The sequence below is a fragment of the Sabethes cyaneus genome, chromosome 1, assembly GCF_943734655.1.
Source record: "Sabethes cyaneus chromosome 1, idSabCyanKW18_F2, whole genome shotgun sequence".
Taxonomy (NCBI): domain Eukaryota; kingdom Metazoa; phylum Arthropoda; class Insecta; order Diptera; family Culicidae; genus Sabethes; species Sabethes cyaneus.
In genome coordinates this window covers 67,304,018-67,325,824 of record NC_071353.1, presented here as the reverse complement: position 1 = coordinate 67,325,824, position 21,807 = coordinate 67,304,018, and the positions used below count along the sequence as shown (strand labels likewise).

The 21,807-nt window shown below is 36.3% G+C and overlaps 2 protein-coding genes and 1 long non-coding RNA gene across 6 annotated transcripts in view; 1 reads left to right on the top strand and 2 right to left on the bottom strand.

The window, feature by feature from the left end:
• LOC128740415 (transmembrane protein 245) overlaps positions 1–12,802 on the bottom strand; it is a 31,707-nt gene extending 18,905 nt beyond the window's left edge. Inside the window, exons 1-8 of one of the 2 annotated variants that reach the window (XM_053835963.1) lie at positions 12,735–12,802; positions 12,066–12,663; positions 11,105–12,002; positions 10,794–11,045; positions 7,370–7,548; positions 6,908–7,308; positions 6,694–6,855; positions 6,561–6,608 (exon numbers count right to left, since the gene is read on the bottom strand). In XM_053835963.1, coding sequence (XP_053691938.1) covers positions 6,561–6,608; positions 6,694–6,855; positions 6,908–7,308; positions 7,370–7,548; positions 10,794–11,045; positions 11,105–12,002; positions 12,066–12,590 — 2,465 coding nt within the window. In that variant the 5' untranslated portion in view covers positions 12,591–12,663; positions 12,735–12,802. Of the gene's footprint in view, positions 1–6,560; positions 6,609–6,693; positions 6,856–6,907; positions 7,309–7,369; positions 7,549–10,793; positions 11,046–11,104; positions 12,003–12,065; positions 12,681–12,734 lie in introns of both variants that reach the window. The other variant, XM_053835955.1, reaches the window with a different exon arrangement.
• Positions 12,803–14,518: 1,716 nt separating this feature from the next.
• Positions 14,519–21,302, top strand: LOC128741281 (uncharacterized). 3 transcript variants are annotated; one of them, XM_053836983.1, is made up of 6 exons: positions 14,519–14,875; positions 14,929–15,056; positions 20,429–20,506; positions 20,562–20,646; positions 20,719–20,868; positions 20,939–21,302. In XM_053836983.1, exons 1-4 carry the CDS (start codon positions 14,611–14,613, stop codon positions 20,637–20,639), a joined length of 549 nt encoding a protein of 182 aa, XP_053692958.1. In that variant the 5' UTR covers positions 14,519–14,610; the 3' UTR covers positions 20,640–20,646; positions 20,719–20,868; positions 20,939–21,302. The 3 variants fall into 3 exon arrangements, with proteins under 3 accessions (XP_053692958.1, XP_053692968.1, XP_053692976.1); XM_053836993.1 differs by having other exon boundaries at positions 20,923–21,302; XM_053837001.1 differs by lacking the exons at positions 20,429–20,506; positions 20,562–20,646; positions 20,719–20,868; positions 20,939–21,302 and adding an exon at positions 15,234–16,256.
• LOC128741297 (uncharacterized) lies at positions 20,583–21,514 on the bottom strand. The gene is made up of 3 exons (XR_008412206.1): positions 21,421–21,514; positions 21,235–21,365; positions 20,583–20,858 (listed from the first exon to the last, which is right to left on the bottom strand). It is a non-coding gene; the product is annotated as an uncharacterized LOC128741297 (long non-coding RNA).
• Between the last annotated feature and the right edge of the window lie 293 nt (positions 21,515–21,807).

Sequence of the window (21,807 nt, the reverse complement as noted above, 5' to 3'; positions counted from 1 at the left end):
CCACGTGTGTAATCAGTCTTTCTAAAGGCTACCGAAAGGCTAAAGATTTTTAGTGTATCCATTTTTTGAAAAACTATTTTATTTCTTCTAAATGTCAGGTCGAAGTAAGAAAGCTCGCCTCGGGAAGAGAAAGAGGGATATACCCTCTCTAAATTCTAGCGTTGCTAGTGAAAATCAATTTTCCGTTCTCTCCGAGCAAGAAGCCGGAGATACTAATATTATTAATGAAAAAAATATCGTTAACAAAAGGGGTAAAATTCCACCTATTGTGGTATATGTCACCGAATTTCAAAATTTTCGGAAGGAGCTTTCTTTGCGAGTTCCTACCGCTAAGGTCAATTATCAAATCGGCCGTAGAGGCGAGTGTCGCGTGCTGGCCGAAACGGAAGACTCGTTTAATTTGCTTATTCAGTATTTAACTGAAAAGTTGTATAAGTTTTATACATTCGACAGCCGGAATGAAAGACCATTCAAGGCTGTTTTAAAAGGTCTCTCAACCGATCAATCCGTTGATGAGGTCAAATTTGAATTAACGGAATTACTTGGCGTTTCCCCTATCCAAGTAATTCAAATGAAGAAAAAACGTCAAATTCGGGAAACCGGGGGCATTTCACAGCAATTTTACCTGGTTCATTTTAACCGAAAACAGGTAAATAGTTTAAATATTTTAGAAAAGGCACGTGTTTTATTTCACGTGCGTGTAAAGTGGGAACTATACAAAAAGTTTGGAGGAAATATTCCTCATTTAACTCAGTGTCGCTCATGTCAAAAATATGGTCACGGCACAAAAAATTGTCACTTGGACTCCAAGTGCATGATTTGCAGCAGTCCTTCACACAAAAAGGACGATTGTCCAGTGAAGGAGCAAAACCAATTTAAATGCGCAAATTGTGGTAATAATCATAAAAGTAATTCTTTTGATTGCCCTGTTAGAATCGCTATTTTACAGCGAAGAAATCAGGGTAAACAAAATCCTAAGCGTGAGCAAATTCCACCGGTAGTTAGTGCAGAACCTGTGAATTACCTACCCGTACAAGCTAGGTCAGGTAAATCATATGCTTCGGTCTTAGCCGGAAACTTGGACATACCTGTTATTCCAGGCAGTTCCAAAAAAAACATTAATCCTGGGCCACCTAGGGACGATGCCATTAATGATGACCTAGGTATGATTACCCAGGATAAACTTTTATTTTTGCAACAAGCAATGTCTACTCTAATGACTTCTTTGTTGCAAACAAGTTCCATGACCGAAGCTATTCGAATTGGAACAAATTATACATATGAAATTGTAATGAAGTTGAAGTTCAGCAATGACTTTAAATAATTCTATAAAATTTCTAAATTGGAACGCTCGTTCATTAAAAGCGAACGAAGATGAGTTTTACAATTTTTAACTGTCAATAGAGTGCACATTGCAGTTATTACCGAAACTTTTTTAAAGCCAAATATCAAACTAAAATATAACCCCAACTACGTGGTACATAGGTTCGATAGAATTCAAAGTTCTGGCGGTGGAGTTGCTATTGTTATCCACCGTCAAATTAAACATCGCACTCTTCCTCATCTTGAAACAAAAGTTATTGAAGCTTTGGGGATTGAAGTTCAAACGGAACTTGGAATATTATTCGTTGCGGCTGCGTATCTCCCTTACCAGTGTACAAACGAACAAATAAATTTTCTGAAAGGCGACTTGCAAAAACTTACAAGGAATCGCTCAAAATTTCTAATTATCGGTGACTTTAATGCTAAACACCGATCATGGAATAATGCTCAATGTAATTCTAACGGAAAAATTATTTTTAATGATTGCTCATCTGGATACTATTCCATTTTATGTCCAAATGGGCCTACATGTTTTTCTTCTACAAGAAATCCTTCTACAATTGATTTGGTTCTAACCGACCAAAGTCATGCGTGCAGCGAGTTAATTACTCATGCTGATTTTGATTCGGATCATCTCCCAATCACTTTTGTTTATCACATGAGACAATTTTAAACCCTATTAAATCTGTGTTTAATTATCACAAGGCCAATTGGGAAAGATACAGGTCTCATATTGAGAATCATTTGAATCATGAAGTAAGTTTGCAAAGTAAAACCAATATTGATTCAGCTTTGGAAGCTTTGAGAAGTGCTATTATTGAAGCCAGGGACAATTCTGTTCCGAAGGTCCAAATGAAATTAGATACTCCAATTGTTGATGACAATCTTCAATTGCTTATTAGGCTGAAAAATGTACGTAGGCGTCAATATCAACGAACTCGAGACCCTGCTATGAAAATTATTTATAAAGAATTACAAAAAGAGATAAAACAAAAATTTACTGCTTTGAGGAATGAACAGTTTGCGAATAAGATTGAGCAGTTGAAGCCTTATTCAAAACCTTTCTGGAAATTGTCAAAAATTCTGAAGAAACCATCAAAACCTATTCCAGCAATTAAAGATGGCGATCATATTCTATTAACAAATGAACAAAAGGCTCAAAGACTTGCTCAGCAGTTTGAAAATGTTCATAATTTAAATTTGAACGTGGTGAGCTCAGTTGAAAACGATGTCTCTCAAAAATATGATCAAATTTCTACTTATAACGTCTCACCTAATGAAGTATTTGAAACTGACTTGGATGAGGTTCGTTCAATTATCAAGAAATTCAAGAATATGAAAGCTCCTGGTGACGATGGGATATTTTACATTTTAATTAAAAAACTCCCTGAAATCACTTATCAACTTTTGGTTAAAATATTTAATAACTGTTTTAAATTAGCATATTTTCCTAACTTATGGAAAACTGCTAAGATTACACCTATTTTGAAACCAGATAAAAATCCAGCGGAGGCTTCAAGCTATAGGCCAATTAGTTTACTTCCATCCATAAGTAAATTATTTGAGAGAATAATTCTTAACCGAATGATGTCACATATTACTGAACATTCCATTTTTGCAGATGAACAATTTGGTTTTCGACATGGGCATTCCACTACTCATCAATTGCTCAGAGTTACTAATATGATACGAGCTAATAAAGCCGACGGCTATTCTACTGGAGTTGCTCTTCTAGACATAGAAAAAGCATTCGACAGTGTGTGGCATAAAGGTTTAATCACGAAATTGCTAAATTTTAACTTTCCAATTTACATTGTAAAAATTTTACAAAATTATTTAACTGATCGATTTTTACAGGTTGTCTATCAGAATTCTAAATCTGATAAATTTCCTGTTAAAGCAGGTGTGCCTCAAGGCTCGATCTTGGGCCCAATCCTGTATAACATATACACATCTGATCTTCCTGAATTACCGGCTGGCTGCACAAAGTCGTTATTCTGCGACGATACAAGCATTTCCGTAAAAGGAAAAAGTCTTCGTGTCATATGTAGTCGACTGCAGAAAAGCTTGGATATTTTCTCCAAATACTTGCAAAAGTGGAAAATTTCTCCCAATGCTTGTAAAACTCAATTAATTATTTTTCCTCATAAGCCTAGAGCTTCTTCCCTTAAGCCAAATAGCAATCACATTATCAAGATGAATGGAGTTGCTTTGAGTTGGTCTGACCAAGTTAAATATTTGGGATTAATTTATGATAAAAAACTTACTTTTAAAGACCACATCGAAAGTATTCAAGCAAAATGTAATAAATATATGAAATGTTTATATCCTCTTATTAACAGAAATTCTAGACTTTGTCTGAAAAATAAACTATTGATTTTCAAACAAATTTTTAGACCGGCGATGTTATATGCCGTTCCGATTTGGTCAAGTTGTTGTATTACAAGGAAGAAGAGTCTTCAGAGGATTCAAAATAAAATTTTGAAAATGATTTTGAAGCGTCCTCCTTGGTTTAGTACATTAGAATTACATAGACTTACTGGTGTTGAAACCCTAGAAACTATGTCAAACAAAATTATTTCAAATTTCCGTCAAAAATCGTTGCAATCCTCTATTGCTATGATTAGGTCTCTTTATAGATCATAAGTTAGCTAGGTTAGATATTAGGTTAAGATTTATATTTTTTTCCCTTACATTTAGGTTGTAATTCCTACTGCTAAATAATCTTAATTGTCGTAACAAATCATAAGAAATCAGAATAATAGTATATATTGCAATTCTAATAGTGTTGAAAAGTCACCACTTGTGATTGAACACACAATATGATATAGGATAGTTACTCTTAAGTATTTTATGTAATCGAATATTTGCCCCAATAAAAAAAAAAAAAAAAAAAAAGGTACACGGGTACCAGTGAGCGACACGCCCTGGCAGGTGTTGTGGGTTCAAATCCGGTTATAATCTCTGATTACAGCTTGGTTCGACCCATGCACCTTCCAGCATTGGACAAAAGATAGGAGTCACAACGACAACTTGTTAACCATAGCTACCTATTACCCCCCCCCCTTCCTTTCCACCCTTCCCCTTCATTCCCGAAAAAATCCTTCTTCATTACTTTCCCTTACCGTCCCTTCATCAATTGTAGAATCATCGTTTCAAAATAAATATTAACTGTTTTTAATTTTATGTAACCTAACTCGTTACAAGTATCCTAAATGTAACTGCTGTGCAATCTTTTTGTATTTTTTTATTTTTATGATTAGTTACAAGTGCTACTTGGGTAATTGACCAATCCTTTTCAAATTTTCAGACAACCAAATATAACTCATTAGTAAGCCACAGACAAACAGACATAACACTCGTTTTCCATTCTTCGTACCGATTAAACCGTCATTTCAAATTTGGGCTTAGTTTGGGCTCTTTCGATTATTACGGCGACATAAATGCATTTCATCGAAAATTTTCTTAACGTTGAGCTAACTAGTGACGCTAGCAACCGATTCATGCAAAGCTGATGTTTTGAATCATTGTTACTTAGGTCCTTTTGAAAAGTTACGCGAGATATGTGCTCTAGGTCTCCCAGTTGATCTCGAAGTACAACACTAGCCCAAGAAGCCCATGACCGTATGTTCAAATCTCGACTGGGAGAGAGTCAATAGGATCGTAGAGTCCTGTACGCCTGTACCCTAACAGTTGGTTGCGAAGTCTGTTGAATAAAAAACAAAGTTAACTTCTGACTCGGATTGACGCGCTTTGCTTTTTTTGTTCTCAACTACCAGAGAATCGATCTATTTTTTTTTTTCAAATATTCAAAAAAGTTTAGTAATGGAACAAACGTTTTGCCTCTCTACTATATAAATATATAGTATAAAGGTATAGAAATCACTTGGAAAACCGGAAATGGAAAGAAGGTCCTGCGAGCCGAATGTCATATACCATTCGACTCAGTTTCGAAAACTGAGCATTTTCTGTGTGTGTGCGCGTATGATTGTGTGTGTGTGTATGTGTGCGTGTATGTATGTGACGCTTTTAATCTCACTCACTTTTCAAATGAAAGGTCTAGGTGTCCCATAGGCAGGGATGGTTCGATCACTTTGACTCAATTTTGATTCATTTGACAATACCGTCTCAGCCGAGCAAAATTTGACAAATTGATGTATGGGACATTTGTAGATAGTAACTAGATCTACAATTTTGCTAAATAAAGTGTTGCTGTAACTTTTGTAGTTACGGCGCTACAATGGTAGTACCTCTTTAGTAACTAAATTAACGTTCATTTAGTTACTAATGAGGTACTAGCATTGTAGCACCGTAACTATGAAAGATACAGCAACACTTTATACTGCAAAATTGTAGATTTAGCTGTTATCTACAAATGTCCCATACATCAATTTGTCAAATTTTGCTCGGTTAGGACGCTACTGTCAAATGAATCAAAATTGAGTCAAAGTGATCGAACCATCCCTGCCCATAGGTCGCTATTGAATTTCATACTGATCGGACTTTTAGTTCAAAAGTTATGTATAAAAATACGAAAAATATGAGACTTCATTATCTCATAGGTCCCTTAACCGATTTGAACAAAATTGATTGCATATGAAAGAGGAGCCTTGCAAACCCTTAACTTCCAAATTTCATGACGATTGGACTTGTATCACTAAAATAAATAACGTACTTAAACGTTATATTTCAAGTGCCAGTAGTACGCAATATATAATTGTATTGTGAAACTGAATTGTTATATATGCAACTTTTTACAAGTTAAATGCAATAATAAAAGCACAACTAATGAAAAATCGTTTGTTATCGATATTAGCTGCATATGCGTTATAAACGAATAAAACGTATGGTTACGTTTTATTTCAATAACATGTTTATTCGCAGTGAGTTAGGTAAAACAGTAGCGAGCACACTAGTCGCTGGCTAAAAGCGGTTAGCTGATCAGCAGTTCCCACCTCTGCATTCCGCACAGTAAAAAGAAGTAGGTATAAACATCATTTTTACAGTTGCAATTTGAATATTCAGATTGTTTATATGAGATTCAGTTTAATTCTTTATTTGTTTTAATGACTATCACAAAGCTTCAGCTACATTGTTAGTACTATAAAACATTAATTCTGTTTACTTTTAGTACGAATTTAGGAATACAACACGTGCGTAACAAAACTACGTTTAACAATAATCTACAGGTAAAATAATTCTAATCTTTTGTATCTTAATTATTGAAAGTCACTTACGTAGTTGCAGGAGAATAAAGCTCATTATTGGTGTCTAAACTAGACTTTCTGCATAAAAAATATAAATGTTTTAATGGTAAATAGTCAATAGATTATTTTTAGGTCAATTTTTCAATTCCATAGCATTTCCTACCTAGTCTGCGGTGTCATTGGAGAATCTCTTATGGCACTCACGGTTACCTCAAAAAGTACAACTAGTAGACAAAGCAAAAGCGGTCCAAGCAATGCACCCTCCAAACCAAATAGGTACATTCCGCCAGCAATTGATAGTCCAGTTAAATATGGATGACCACCTCTGAAAAAATATGTTTATTTCAAGGCAACATTTTCTCCGGATGATAACCTACCCTTTAATTTCCGAATGTATAATTGGATTAAAATTGGACGGAACAATAAAATGTATAAGCACGAGAATAATTCCAAGCCAAAACCGATCTTGTGATAACCAAAGATCAAGGAAAGCTGGAACGCTACACCAATAAGTCTCCAGAAATGGGGCAGCTGCTAGGATCGAAGCCAATACCGCCGGTAAATAGACTATATGAGCACCGAAGATCGTGTGGGTAAGCCATGTAAACAATCCATGAAATAAAGCCAGTTTAAGAGTAGCCACAACTACACTAGAAATAGAATCTTCTAGCGCTTGGATAATACGAGGACCCCATGAATTGTTTATTGTTATAGCCGTTGGAGCATAACGATCTTGGCTGCTTTGCAGTAGATAAAATAAAGTTGTGAAGAAAATTATCTATTAAACAAAAAAAGAAAGATAAGAGATTCCATCTTTTGTCAAAATTGTCGGATCATACAGTATGAAAAAGAAACTTTAATACGGCATGGCCACCACCCAGAATCACAGATACTAATGTTCCGACTGCAGATGCTAACAAAGTTAGATTAGTTCTCAAAAGCATCCAAAGTGAGTCCGAAACTTCCACCAGCATTCCAAAGTTGCTTTTCACGAATCCTATAATTCCAGCTTTCGTAACTGTAAAAGAAAAAAAAGTGTTAAGAAAATCACATCAAATAAAGGCGGTATTGCAATAATGCTAGAAAGTATTAGATGCTCAAAATAATTGTATTTCTAAATACAACCGTTTTCAGGATAGTTAAAAAAAAAAATTTTTTTTTGCCTTTCTACTTCTTTCTTTCGCCAATAAATGTATAGCGTAAAGCGGCGTTCTCCGCCGGTTATTAAATTTGTCCAATATGGGTACAGGGATTATTTAGGGTACAAAACCCATCCCCACTCATACGACTCCGATCAAGGGTTCTACCGCGCCCAGAATCGAGTTGGTTTGGATCCAGATATATGCGGCACAAGGACATTTATTCTATTGACTACCTCGACTGGAAGTTCGCACTGTTGGGTATCTAACGCTAGCTGATGCCACTGGAACGCTGTTCAGTTCTTCATGTACGCTGCAGATCGGATAAGATTTGTGTTATCACCCTATGAGCAACATTCCATATGTTCTCATCTCTACACATTTCACTGACTATATTATCTGTTTAAGAGATGGTAGCTCGCTTCGTACTGTCTCGATTCTTGGACAGACGAGAACTACGTGCTCCGGTGTTTCCTCCTCATTATCATGCCCTCCTTATGTCAGTGTAATGCAAATAAATCATTCCAGCGGTAACACAAGCTGCTTCCGATGAGGTGGATCAGTAAGCCATAGCAACTCGTATGGCTATCAGTCGAAAGGTGCGGTTCAACTTTGCCCTATTCCGTTAGATTTCCCGCGCTGCACTCCAAGCTGGGCCCGCGTATCTCAGCATAGAGCAAGATACGCTAGCCAGAAAACGCCTGTTGCTTCTGTTTGAACCAGCACCATTCGACGTGATTCTGGTGATCGCGTTGAAGGCCTTGGCCGTCTTGTTGCAGGCATATGAATGGGGCTGTTGAAATTGAACCGAACGTCGACTATCACACCCAGGTATTTCAGCGCACGCTTAAAGATTATAGTATGCTCACCAACGTTGAGTCCAACTGTTGCACCGCTCTACAATTGCTAGCTAATAGCACCTTTGTGTTGTGGTGGGCTATTTGCAACCCCACTCCTTCCATCCAGGTGCCGATCTCGTCTAACGAGTGGCAACTAAAATTTTGAAATAATGAGAGCATGTATGTGTTAGCTCTCTCTCCTCTTTTTGGTAAGATTTTTTGTTTTGTTTATGCTTGTCCAGTTTGGCTAAAAATGGCGTCGAAGCAAGAAGGTGCGGGAGCGCGTTGTACACTTCTACGAACTGCAACAGAAATCTCGGCAAAAAGTATACGGTACAACATATGTTGTTGCAGCTTCGACTGTTTCCCATATCCTAAGATGCCCAATTCGCAAGCTAGGTAGTAGAAGACCAACCAAAATTATGGACGCAGGACATCGTTCTCTTTCTCGTTTCTTCAACAACAAGCCCTCTGGTTTGGCTATCAATTAAGATGCACCAGACGAATGTTTGAAGAAAATTTTGATCCCGTTTCTACAAAAACATCATGCAGATGGACAATACGTGTTTTGGCCGGTTAGAGCATCATCGCATTACGCCAAAAAAACACAATCGTTCCTGATTATCCATTCGATCCCATTTTTACCCAAAAACCACGACCCGAAAAATCTGTCTCAGATCTCAGTGCGCTCAATCGAAGATTTCTTCGGGATTTTGAGTATCTTGGTGTACAAAAATAACTGGAGCCACGAATTGCAAACAGTTCATTGATAGAATCAATGATGCATTCGCAAAGTTGACATGACGGCCGTACAACGCTCCTGTTTCGACGTCAAACGAAAGCTACTACTTACTAAACCCAAATTGCCTCTGTGTGTGTGTGTGTGTGTGTGTGTGTGTGTGTGTGTGTGTGTGTGTGTGTGTTTGTGTGTGTGTGTGTGTGTGTGTGTGTGTGTGTGTGTGTGTGTGTGTGTGTGTGTGTGTGTGTGTGTGTGTGTGTGTGTGTGTGTGTGTGTGTGTGTGTGTGTGTGTGTGTGTGTTTGTGTGTGTGTGTGTGTATGTATCTAGTTAGTAGTAGGATCCTTGCACTAGGCCCAATTTTGCAATTTTGCCGTACTCTAATAACCGACTGCGAAGTCTATCGATAAAGAAGGACCAAGTCTTTAAAAGACATTTCTACCCAAGGCTTTGCTTTTTTCCTCCGCAAGATTAAAGGAGACATTAGGATTTGGGGAAAGACTCGAAGAAGAATTTGCGGAGGAATAGTCTACAAATACTCCACCGTGCTACCGCCCAAGTGTTCCTTATTATTGATTTGATCCAGTGTTTATAGTGTCTTATCTTAAGACCGGGTGTCTCTTCAGAAAATAGTGGGCCAGTTTGATCGAGTGTTACAAGTTGATCCGCTTTTTCTCTTCCCGGTATTCCGCAGTGGCCATAGACCAACAGAATTACAGTGTGTGGCTGAGTTGCTTAGATCCATAGAAAATTTTTTGATCGATTGATGTAAATATCTCTAGAAAACATTGAGAAATAGCTGAGTTATGAGCGTGCAAAATTTAACCACTTCTCGTTTCATGTTCATTTTTCGTACTTCTGAAGTGCACTCCAACATAGAAAACAAAAACGTAGTTCTACGTTAAAACTATGTTCTAATTCTTAGAAAATTTTTATAACATTTTTCTTCTTCAATTCGTTAATTTTTATAGTAACTTAATAATTTTAAGACAGTGTTACACTCAAGTACTTTTTTACACGGTAATAAGAACGGATCAGCTTAGGGATCATTCATTAATTTGTCAATACACTTGAAAGAGGCACGACATTCGTCACGTATTTTGTAAATGGTTCCTAAGTTGCACCGTTCTAGAGTAATCGAAAAAAAAACAAACCGTGTAGAAAAAGACTTGAGCGTATTCTAAATTTATGGTCGGAAAGCTCGATTTTCCGAAACATAAAAAGCAAAGCAAAGCCTATATGCCTATAGGTGCTACATTCCGTTTTTATCGAAACTTGACCTTCTGTTTTTATACGACAGACTTCGCAGCCAGCTGTTAAAGTACAGGAAAATAGCGGGGCCAGTCCAACGATCCTATTGACTCTAACTTCCTCTCCCAGTCGAGATTGAGGCCAACTGGGAGGTAGGCAGTTAAAACTTCCATTTTATCTCGACCCGTTAATTGCGATTATAAATCTTAATGAGACAATTAACTTATTTTCTATACTTAAACTATTAGAGGATGATTTATGAGATGGATACGGATTATTCGTCACGAAACAACTTACTAGGATTGATAAAAATTTCATCGATTGTAACTTTAATCGATTGACTATTAACTCGTGGGCCAACCAAACCATCACCGTTGTTCCTATCCATCCAGCTCTGAATAATTCTGTCCCAGACACTTAAGATTTGACATTTAAGTTTTTTGGCTTGAGTCGGATCCGTGTCATTAAAAATATCGTCAACATATTGTTCAATATGTGATCGGCCATATTTATACGCATTATCAATAATGTTATCCATTGATTGCATATCTAAAAATAAAAATCATATTCTTTGAAATAATGAACATTATTCATATTCCGTTACTCACCAATAGGTAACATTTCTATCAATTCTGGTTGATGTGCCAAAGTTCGATTCACTAGATTGCTGCCTAGTTGTGCTACTGCGATAGTTTCTGAATATATTTGGGTAAATGCGAATATACTGATTAGCATAACCAATATGCTTAGGAATCCAATCATGACGATTGAACTGATATCATCTATATAAGAACGTAATTTGGCGCAAATATACCAGTGGATGTTGCAGTTCATTTTGAGTATCCCTGGTAGACAAAGAGGCAAAAGTGCCGCGTGCCGCGGAAATAGCCACATTCTTAGCTTTTGCCAATTCTGTTCTAGACTTTGAGTAATCCATTGTACAATTCCAAGAACTTCCGATAAACGTTTGACCAAGTGCAAAGTCATCGGTATGATACCAAGAAAAAGAATCCATGTGTGCATCCAAATTAGTGTTGCGATACAACTGTAAAATAGTATTCTAAAATACATATCTGACTCCAATGATTCTTGGTTTTTGACACTTTTATGCGAATCATTCAATGTACTTGATAACCGTGGAGTGGTAACATTCAGCTGCAGTTTTGATTTAATTTCTTCCACCCGTATTGAGTCATCTAGTGTTGGCGCGGGAGCAGATTCTATTTTACTTTCATCCAAACGGTAACTTGTGGCATCCAACAGACTGTGCCATTTGTCGATAAAACGGACATTTTTCTCATCCTGCTGCAGATTATAAATAAGGCCGATTGCACCATACGTAAGTAAGCCCAAGAATACAGGTACTTGTAACGCGCCTAAGAAGCTGCACCCATATCCAATTATCAGAACCCATAACATTTGGCCAATAATTAGGAATGGTGTTGAAAACTCTACTTTCCATAGCATGCATACACTGACAATGTACAAAATGATAATAAACAATAACTGTAAAAAATCCAATAATATATCTAAAAACTCGGTTTGAGAAATATATGTGTATTTACCTACCATTTGTAATGTTAAGGAACTCAGTATATCCTTAAACAGTGAATGATTCCATACAAGGAAATTCCAAAGTAAGAAAAAAATCTCGGTGGGCGCAAACCAAAGAATCAACCGTAGTGATACGAGAACACCACAACCAATTCCAATAATCCTGAAATGTCCTATCAACCACTCAGTCAAAAATTCTCCAAAGGAATTTACACCCTGTACTGGAGCCCCCAAAATTCCCAAAACTAAATACCGTTCATCTTTTTCAATTTGTTCGATCCAGTGGTTCAATCCTTCAGCTAAACGCTTCTTGGCAGGAAACAGAACAGCGCCAAATAGGAAAGCCCATAGAAGCGGTTTAAAGAAAGGGGCCAACACCAATGTGACACCGATGACCACCGCAACAATAGCCACCATCATCACATTATACAGTGCATTGCGGAGCGGTTTCTCGTGACCCTGACTCCGCAACGTTAGCCAAGCATTAAAGAATCCGTCAAAAGATCGTTTGAGCGGCGCTGGGCTTGGTCTAGTGCTCATTTCCTGGTTGATCGTTGTCACTTTTGATGATCCGTTAGCATTAATATGCGTTGCACCACATTAGCAGACCAGACTTCCGGACAAAGTAAACTGATTATTTATTATTGATATGCTTTGGTACCGTAGTACCGTATCGTATATCACCTTTATTAATTTTGTTGATATTCACCCCTATTCTTACTGATGATATCATATGGGTAATTTAAAGAAGCTATACTAAAAGAATGCCAATGTGGTACAGTATCCTCCCGTTAATACGACACCCCATAATCCGACTCGAAATTAATTAGGTAATCAATAATAATCAGTGAATTAATCAATGATAATCTTAATAATCATTGGTAATCATGATTAATTTTCAGTAATTACAAGAGATTGGTTACCAAAAATTAATGATAATCAGAACTAATCAGTAAAGTAACTTTTTTCAAAGGTGCGTAGTAATCATCGCTGTTGGATACCCCTTGCTTCTTTCAATCGAGCACTGCCGAACTTGCTATAATTTGCGGTTGTGTTAGTGGCAGGGATGCCAGGTGATTTTTTGAAAAGTCGAATCAAGGAAAAATATCTTCATTTGTCTTCCTTCGGCTTTCCGCCCATTTAAATTGCATGGTGAAGGCATGTCTTCAAGCGAAGACATTTCACTTTTTTGTAACAGAAATGTCTTCAAAATGAAGACATGTCTTCACTTCTGGCATCTCTGGTTAGTGGTTTGTTTATCCTTTTATCCATCACAGTTTGAAAAACCCTACAACAGCGTCATGGAAAAACCAACAGCAGCAGCCAAAGTAAATTGATATATACCAGGTATATGACAATGCGAGCTGTCATATGCACTTTGCACTAACACATCTACACCAGTTCTGAGATTTCGAGCATTTTGTATGGAAAATTAGTTAATTTTTTTAAAAAATCGTTGGATACGCAAGATTTGTCTTTTTTTTCTTACAGCTTTTATGTTTATGCTTAGAACATTATTTCTAGTATGTATTTTCATGAATACAATGAAGTGCAACATTCCAAATTGCAAGCGGAAATTTTTTCGTCAAAGCGGTATCAAGATGTCTCAAAGAAATGTCGTTATATCGCTTTCCTACAAGTAGTAAAACAAAAAAGATTTTTTTTAAAATGCTCGGACATGATTGTTCAATAAGCAGCATGAGCAACATTGTTATCCGCCCGCGATATTTTTCGTCTGATTTCTGGTAAGCTTTTAAAGTGTTAATTATCTTCTAAGACCGTTTTGTAGCAATCTAAGATTACTTTTTATGGTTTTCTACGTAGTGTTGAGACGGGTAAATTTATGATAAAAAGGTATCATCTTGGAACAGTGACTTCAACTTAAGGATTTTCAAGCAGTAGCACAAGCATCTATTCGAATAAAACTATTTTTTAAAAGAAGACATTAAAGGCAGATATTCAAGAGCATCATGCAAGCAAAATGTTGGATGGAACGTGTTTTAATTCAAGCAACCGTATACCGCATTGATCGTGAAGTATTACATTAACATTAATTCATTTTTCAATTGCACATCGAAATAGTTAGTCACCCATGTTCTCAAATTTTTTACGCATAATAAAGAAGGCTACAAGTGCAAATGACTTTAAAATATATTCCTTACATTTCATTGTAAATGTTCAAATATTTCTCTGGAATAATATAACTGCATTCATTAATTACAATTAATTTAGTTTTAATTTTCATGCAAGTTCCACCATATTTCAGAACTATTTCTTCTTCTTTCTACACACACTAATGCAACCCTCGATGGTCACATACCTGGTATATATCAATTTACTTTGAGCAGCAGCAACAAATTGCGTGCTGTTGCTGATGTATACGCGGCACAGTGTGCGTGTACCGTGTATACGGTAACTGTCAGTAATCTGTATTTGAAGACTAAATTCATTCATGATCAAAATGTTTTTAACAGCGTATTTTTATTAACTACGTTTCCCGTGTAAACTTTTAGTGTATTATTATTCTGTCACGGATCGCAATCCATAGTGTTTAACAATCATGGTGTTTTATTGGACAAATACTGGCAAAAAAATCAATGCGCGAATAGAGCAGAAATCTCCTAACATACTACATTTATCAATCGAAAACACAGAGCTCAATCGCGAGGGTTTACTGCGGTTAAAGCTGGGCTCGATAATTCTGATTATGTATGCATGTTTAATTTGGACATTTGAGCGATCCTGCAACGTTATGTGGGCTCACGGATTTTTTGCATTGCTACTATTGATAATTTCTTTAAGTTGCATCAAAATAGTAAGAGGCGGTAATAAAATGTACACGGTATTTATTATCCTTAAACTAAATCCTTTTTTTTAGAGCGTCTGGTCTTAGTTAAAGATTTTGCCTTGCAATATTCAACACACTTTATGACTGGAGGTACAAAAACTGAACTGATTCCAATCAAACACATTCATGACGTGGTTATCAATGAAATATTCTGTAATGTAAGTATGCTTTTAAAACCCCAGAGAGTACCTATTACGCTGACGTACGCATCCCCTTATTTTGTGAAAATTTAGCCGTTTTTAAAAAGGAAATGAAATTGTCTGCAAACTCATGGTCATAATTTCATATCAAATTGACTTGCAATTATGTAAATGACGTGCATTTTGTTTTTCTAGAGTCGTCGCAGAACCAGTACTATATCAAATTTTTGTGACGCAATGATACTAAAAAGAATGATTAATCACGGTTGTTTTATAGGATCATCACCAAAGCTGTGAGCTGATGTTGATCGAGTCCGCGTACGGTTAACGTCACGAAGAAATTGAAAGCTTTAATTTAATAGCAAACCCTTTAGTAAAAACGTTTTTTAAGACATGGCCCTTCTATATCTGTTTTCACTTAGGACCCATTTCTCGACCGATTTAACAACAGCCATAAACATTTATTCTGCCTCCATTAATAATATTTAAGTGAAGCTCAACTTTCTTCGTCCCACCCACCCACTCTGCGGGGGGCGTAAGAAAACAAAATGTTTGGAAGACTTGTCTGCCGATGTCTCTTTTCACCGGTTCGATTAGGTTGTGTGCAAGGGAAAAGTGAGCGCCGCAATAGCGACGCGAAGATAAGTTCACGTTATTTCTACGCTAGGAATTGTCAACAAACCAGCGAATTGAAAATAGAAACTTTGACTCTGCAGTTGGTTATTAGAGTACAAGACAAATACGGAGTCTAGTGCAACGATCCTACTGATTCTAGCAAGACCTCCCAGTCGGCATTCAAACGATGACGACTGGCTTGTTCGATAAGCATTGTACCTCAAAGCTAACTGTGACTACTCAGCTTTAATTTAAATTTTTAGAAAAATATATATGTTAATCACTCCCATGGATAGGTGGTTTGAAGTGTAGGGTAACCAACCTATTTTGTAATGTAATGCAAATGTAATGTAATGTTATGCAAAATAATCCAGATTTATCAACAATAATTCAGAATGAGTCTATTAATCTGAATAAGTTTGATTTAAACGGAGAGTCGATATATTTAACTGTATGCAGCGTTGGGCTCCGCTAATTCGCTGACCGATACAATTTGCTAGATAATCGTGGAAATTTCGCTAATCACTAATCGCAAACTGCAAATTAACAGTCACTATTTATTTTTGAACATATCGCAACAACTTGCATCTATCACTGTAAAAATTATTACCTACTATTTCTGTTTATTACACGACTTTTCTTAATAAAACTAACATCGAAACCTATTATAATGGATAAAATGCGTTACAGTTTATTTTTTTTTTTTTTTTTTGTGGGGTGTTGAGTTGGAGCTGCTTGGCAGCTTGATTTTCAAGGCTCAACCCAAAAGAATAATAAATTTTAGCTTCTATCTTGCAACAGTACTTCCAGACGGACTAGCCTATGTCGGCCGGTTGAACACTGGTTGGCCAGTACTGTCTTTGGATAGGTTTTCAAAATAAAACCAATTGACTGTAGTGCGATGTAGTTGTTCATGGTGGCTGAATATGAGTCTGAAGACGAGTGATAAAGTCAGATGAGTAGGTACGTCGCGTCGAACGTTTCTCCTTTCTTAACTAAGAAACAAGTCGGGAAGCAAATTTGAATTTGGTAATGCTTTATCGATTTTAAGATACTTTATAGGATTTTAGAATTTCTAAATCTTGTCTTTTTGAGTCTTTAGAGGTAATGTCACCCACTAAAATATTGTTTTACTAACATCATGCGCATATCTCCATCAACAGTGTACATACTTGATATGTGCATAATGGCAGTATATGCATTGCGTTGACGTGAATCTAAACTTTGTTCGTACTTCTGAAAACTACTGAAAAGAAAACTCAATTGATTGACAAATGTATTAATGAGTTTTTGAGTTACTGTCGACCAATCTAACACCCGCTTCTAGGCAAGTTTTCATTCAGTATGCAACCATGTTATGTTTTTCGCTGAAGAAATAATAATAAACTTAGTAATATTTAAACCTATTAGAAAACATTATAAATTTTGAATATCACTGGTTCGCTTACCTTTCTCTTGCCTTTTTCTTTGTTAGCTTTATCTGGATTCTCTGTAGCCCGTCACATCACCTGAATCAGTTATTGGTCCATATTATTGTTGTTATCATGTTGTTCCAGATTCTTTTCTTGTTCAGGTCGTGTTAGTTTGTCGACATTTACTTGGTCTTCCAGCGAAAACAAACTGAAAGAAGAAAAAAGACGAAAACCCCTTGGGCAACTGCCCTGGATAGATTAAAATTCGCGATTCGGGCAAGCCAAGTCAAAGGTAATATCTTTGTGATTAACCTTACCAAAAGCCCTGAATCAATAGAAAATAGGTATATGTATATAAATTAAGATTCGTAAATCGAATCTTCGAACGTCTTGCTACCATTTTGAACGTTCTGCCAAATAAATTGATTCAAAAATACTTTTGGTAGGCTTCACCACATTTGGCATCACTAGTGTGCATCTTCCATTTGTGTAAAGATACAGACCAGCCCTGGGACCTGGTTGCAGTTAAGCAATCCTCAAGGTTATGCCATGCCCAGGGATAAAATGCGTTACAGTTTATTAATTTTAAAATAACAGCGGTACTTTATTTGGAATTTTGGATCAGCAACAATTCGGCTAGTCTAAGTATAAATTATAATTAGTGTTTCGCGATTGATCGGTTGGCGAATTAGCGGTACCCAACATTAAGGCTGTGAACCATTTCGCGAAATTTTTAACTTTTTGGTTAAAATTTAACAGTTCGATGGTTTTCCGAAAATAACCCTGCTCGGGAGCATGGTTAGTTTTAACCAAGTTCTGAGAGCCAATGAGATATGCACAGGTGAGGAAGAGAGCTCCGACAAGTTTCACTGATTTTTCGTTAGATTTTTTTTTACATTGGTATGGATGCTTATCGCATTATAAATTTGTTCAAACAACCCGGGTTGAAATGAGATGAATTTTATCTATCAAACAAAAGCAAATGAACATCAAAAATTCCTCCGATTTTAACTCGGACAGATAAACAATATTTTCATCCTCACCTTATATGCTCTCATTGAGCAAAAAAACTATCAATCCGTCAAATATGAAATGGTTCACATTCTGAACTGATTTTAACCACTCAAGGAGAAATAACCATCGAACTGTCAAATTTTAACCAAAAAGTTAAAAATTTCGCGAAATGGTTCACAGCCTAAATATACCGCCATCCGGGGTGAGATTGGGCCACGGGGGTGAGATTGTGCCAAAAACGAAAAATGTTTATTTGTGAAAATTTATTATATCTATAGAAACTGGTGACATAAATTCAAAATGATGATGGATAAATTTTGATTACGAAAATAATATTTTTCGAAACTTTGTACTTTTCGAGCTTCACGGGGGTGAGATTGTAGCAAGCCATAATGATCGATCTAATTTGTAGATTTCACATACACAGAGCCAAAATACGTCAGTATACACCAGTACACTCACATTCTTTACTATTGAGCACAATATTTTGACAGATTAGATTGCATCATCCATTTTGGAGCAAACAGCATCATAGGTCTGCTAAATAATTTAAACTAATTTTTACTTTTTCTTTGAAAATTTCAGATACTTTGAATAAACACTCTATTATAAGACGAATATATTATACCGTGTATAAACAGCCAGTTTAAAGGAGGGGGAGGGGGTGGATAGGCCACATGCTCTGCGGCCGCGGGTTCTCGAACGAAGTAATGGTTACAAATCGGAATGCCCCCTTAGAATACACCCCTTCATATATCTCCCCCTTGTAAACCCTAGAAACGCTACTTGCTATATAATGGCTGTGCATTGACTACGAACTCTTTTTTAGTTATTTCAGACCTCTCCGGGTTATTTTCGTTCATACTTTTTGTATGATGCGTTGTTTTTGGCCGACCCCCTGCCCCTAATATCCCAAGTAACAATTTCAGGCTGACCAAACGCTTTTATAGCTGATTTTATTCAACCTGTGGCTGATCTATGGTTTAGGTTTAGAAATGAAAACCTTTTTTCAGCTCTTGAACATCTAAATCTGGTGATTTTATCAAGCTTCAAGCTAATTAATAGCTGCTTTCGAAGCTGCAATGAAGCTTAATAGAAACTTTTTTGCACTTTTAAATAGCAAATTTGCGCAATGCTGTCAATTCTATTTTTAGAACAAGAAATAGTTTTGCAATCTACTTTTCCAGTTGCTTAATCAACGCTTCATCAACCTTTATGCAGCCAAAAAAAAATCTATTTTCAAATTTAAAAATATGGAACGCGTCATTTTTATTTCGCCGTCAACGCGATATTTTTAGTTTCGGATAACTTTAATTCGTACAAGTAAGCTAGCTAGCTAATTAAAAATGCATATCTTTTTTCCGGGAATTGAACCCGCCATCTTTTGATCCATAAGCACTCACCGTATGATCCGCCCCATTTGCATCTGCAGAACAGACAGCGAGAATATCTTTACACCTGAAGCCTAGCCCGTCTAGCCTGAAGCAGTCGATAATGTCGATAACTGACAAACTTTTGCTGTCAGCCGAATTGCGAAATTCTGTGATCTGACAGTATGTGTGCTGTGAGCCGAAAGAAAACTTGGTAGAAGTTTGTAAAGCCACTTTAACACCCTTAAGCAGACTTAAAGTAGTTTGAGAGCTGTGAGCCTAATGAAAGCTTCCACTCTACATTTTAACACCTTTAAGCAGCCGTAAAATGGTTTGATGTTTACGGCTGTTTAGAAGCAGATTGTTTAGCAAAAAAAATCAGTTATTAAGCTTTTTCATCAGCTTTTGGGAGAGAACTGGTTAGAAAAACTTAAAGTAGCTTATACATCGCTTATTTAAACACCATTTGAGCGCTTACTTTATGCAGCTTTGATCGCCTTAAACCAACCCGTAAACAGCCATTGCTCTTGCAATTCAGCTATCATTGTTACTTGGGTAGTCCACTTAGTTCATGGACGACCCCATGTGAACTACTTTACACTGATATTTATGTGTATTTTTTATAAACATGATAATGTTCACTGTTTAGGTTTTTAGCCTAACTTTATGTTTTTGGCACAATGTCACCCCCTAGAAGGGGTTCATGCACTTCCAGTAAAATTAGGTTTCATTGTAACTAAACCATCTCTACGGTAGTTGTTAATTGAACAATTTAGTATATATTGACAGGTTTGAAATCAACTTAGTTCCTAAATTGTGTGTATACTGAGCTAAAGAAGAAAAATATATGCTTTTTTCGCACAATCTCGCCCCGGATGACGGTATGTTCCTAATATTTGACAGGATAATCGGAATGTGGAAATGTTAGAGATAATCGATAATAGAAATACTAAAATATTGACCCATTTTATATCTGCAGCTGAAAGTCGTATTTGTTCTGTCGGTACAAACAAAAGGAACATTTTTTAAGAAAAAACCTGTGATTACCCTTCTGAACGTATGTAGCAGCCGCTTCACTTTAAATGAATTTTATTACAAAATTAGTATTTCAGAATTTGAATCCTCGTTTAGATTGCTTAGAAATGATTTACAATGAAATACATTCGATTTTGGACTTGCAGAATGATTGATATCGAGGTATGTTACATAATTATTGCGTTTATTTAAAAAAACAGTTTTGATAAAGATTTGTTTAATTATTTTTTGCAGAGATTTCTCAACATCTGCGTGCGCTCAGAAAGATCCCTCATATCGGTTGCAGATTTTCGCAGTTTTGCTCCATTTAAATCAATCGGGCGTTGCAGGCTGATGTCCAATTGTTGAGATTTAATGTTGCATTTACCATTTTCCTGCAACAATGTATGTATATTTAAACCCAAAAACCAATGACGCGTATTTGAATTTTATAAACAGTTTCGACACATTCCAGCGTTACGGGACATCACCATGAAAACAGTCTCATGGACATAATTTGAGCATAAATTAAAACTGATTTTGAAATACCAAAAAACAATGGCGCGTGTTTGAACCTCAATTTTCAAATGACAATCCAGCTATTGTATCATGTTCAAAACTAGCATTGCTCTTCTCTTAGTATATTTTGTTAGTGTTTGATAGACTGTATGTCCGTATGATAAACTGAGGTATTTTTTTGAAGAATTTTCAATTATGGTCGAAATACATAACGGTCTGACTGTACTGAATAAATGCGTTACTCATACTTACTAAAGCTGATGTTTGAGCCTCGCATTCCATCATTAGAAATGTTTTATATAGCTTGGGAACATCTTTTCGAATAGTTGTAATGGTATCTTGCAGTTTTTTAATTTCTTCTATCTTAGTTGAAGACTCCATTCCTAGAAACCACATTCCAATATTGATAAAGTTGCTAATACGCTGCATAATACAAACCTTAATATATTTCCCTTACAATACGATAATAAACTGAACTCCTATCTTTTATTGTAAATTCGTATCGTAAGTTGGTCGTTGGTGTTGACTAGAGTCCACCTAAAGTGAGAGTGGTAAACAATAATTATTAGCAGAGATGCCAGGTGATTTTTTAAAAAGTCGTCACAAATCAAGGAAAAATGTCTTCATTTGTCGTCCTTCGGCTTTCCGCCCATTTAAATTGCATGGTGAAGACATGTCTTCAAGCGAAGACATTTCACTTTTTTGTAACAAAAATGTCTTCAAAATGAAGACATGTCTTCACGTCTGGCATCTCTGATTATTAGTCTTTTTTAAAGCCCTATAAAGAAAAGGTTTGGATTAAAGCCCTATAAAGGTAACGTCATG

What these genes read in the sequence shown, in the direction of transcription:
- LOC128741281 (XM_053836983.1), top strand. Translation starts at nt 14,611, where the DNA reads ATGGTGTTTTATTGGACAAATACTGGCAAAAAAATCAATGCGCGAATA. An exon ending in CATCAAAATAGTAAGAGGCG is followed by an intron (nt 14,876 to 14,928) that starts GTAATAAAATGT and finishes CCTTTTTTTTAG; the next exon opens with AGCGTCTGGTCTTAGTTAAA. An exon ending in CTGTGATTACCCTTCTGAAC is followed by an intron (nt 20,507 to 20,561) that starts GTATGTAGCAGC and finishes TTAGTATTTCAG; the next exon opens with AATTTGAATCCTCGTTTAGA.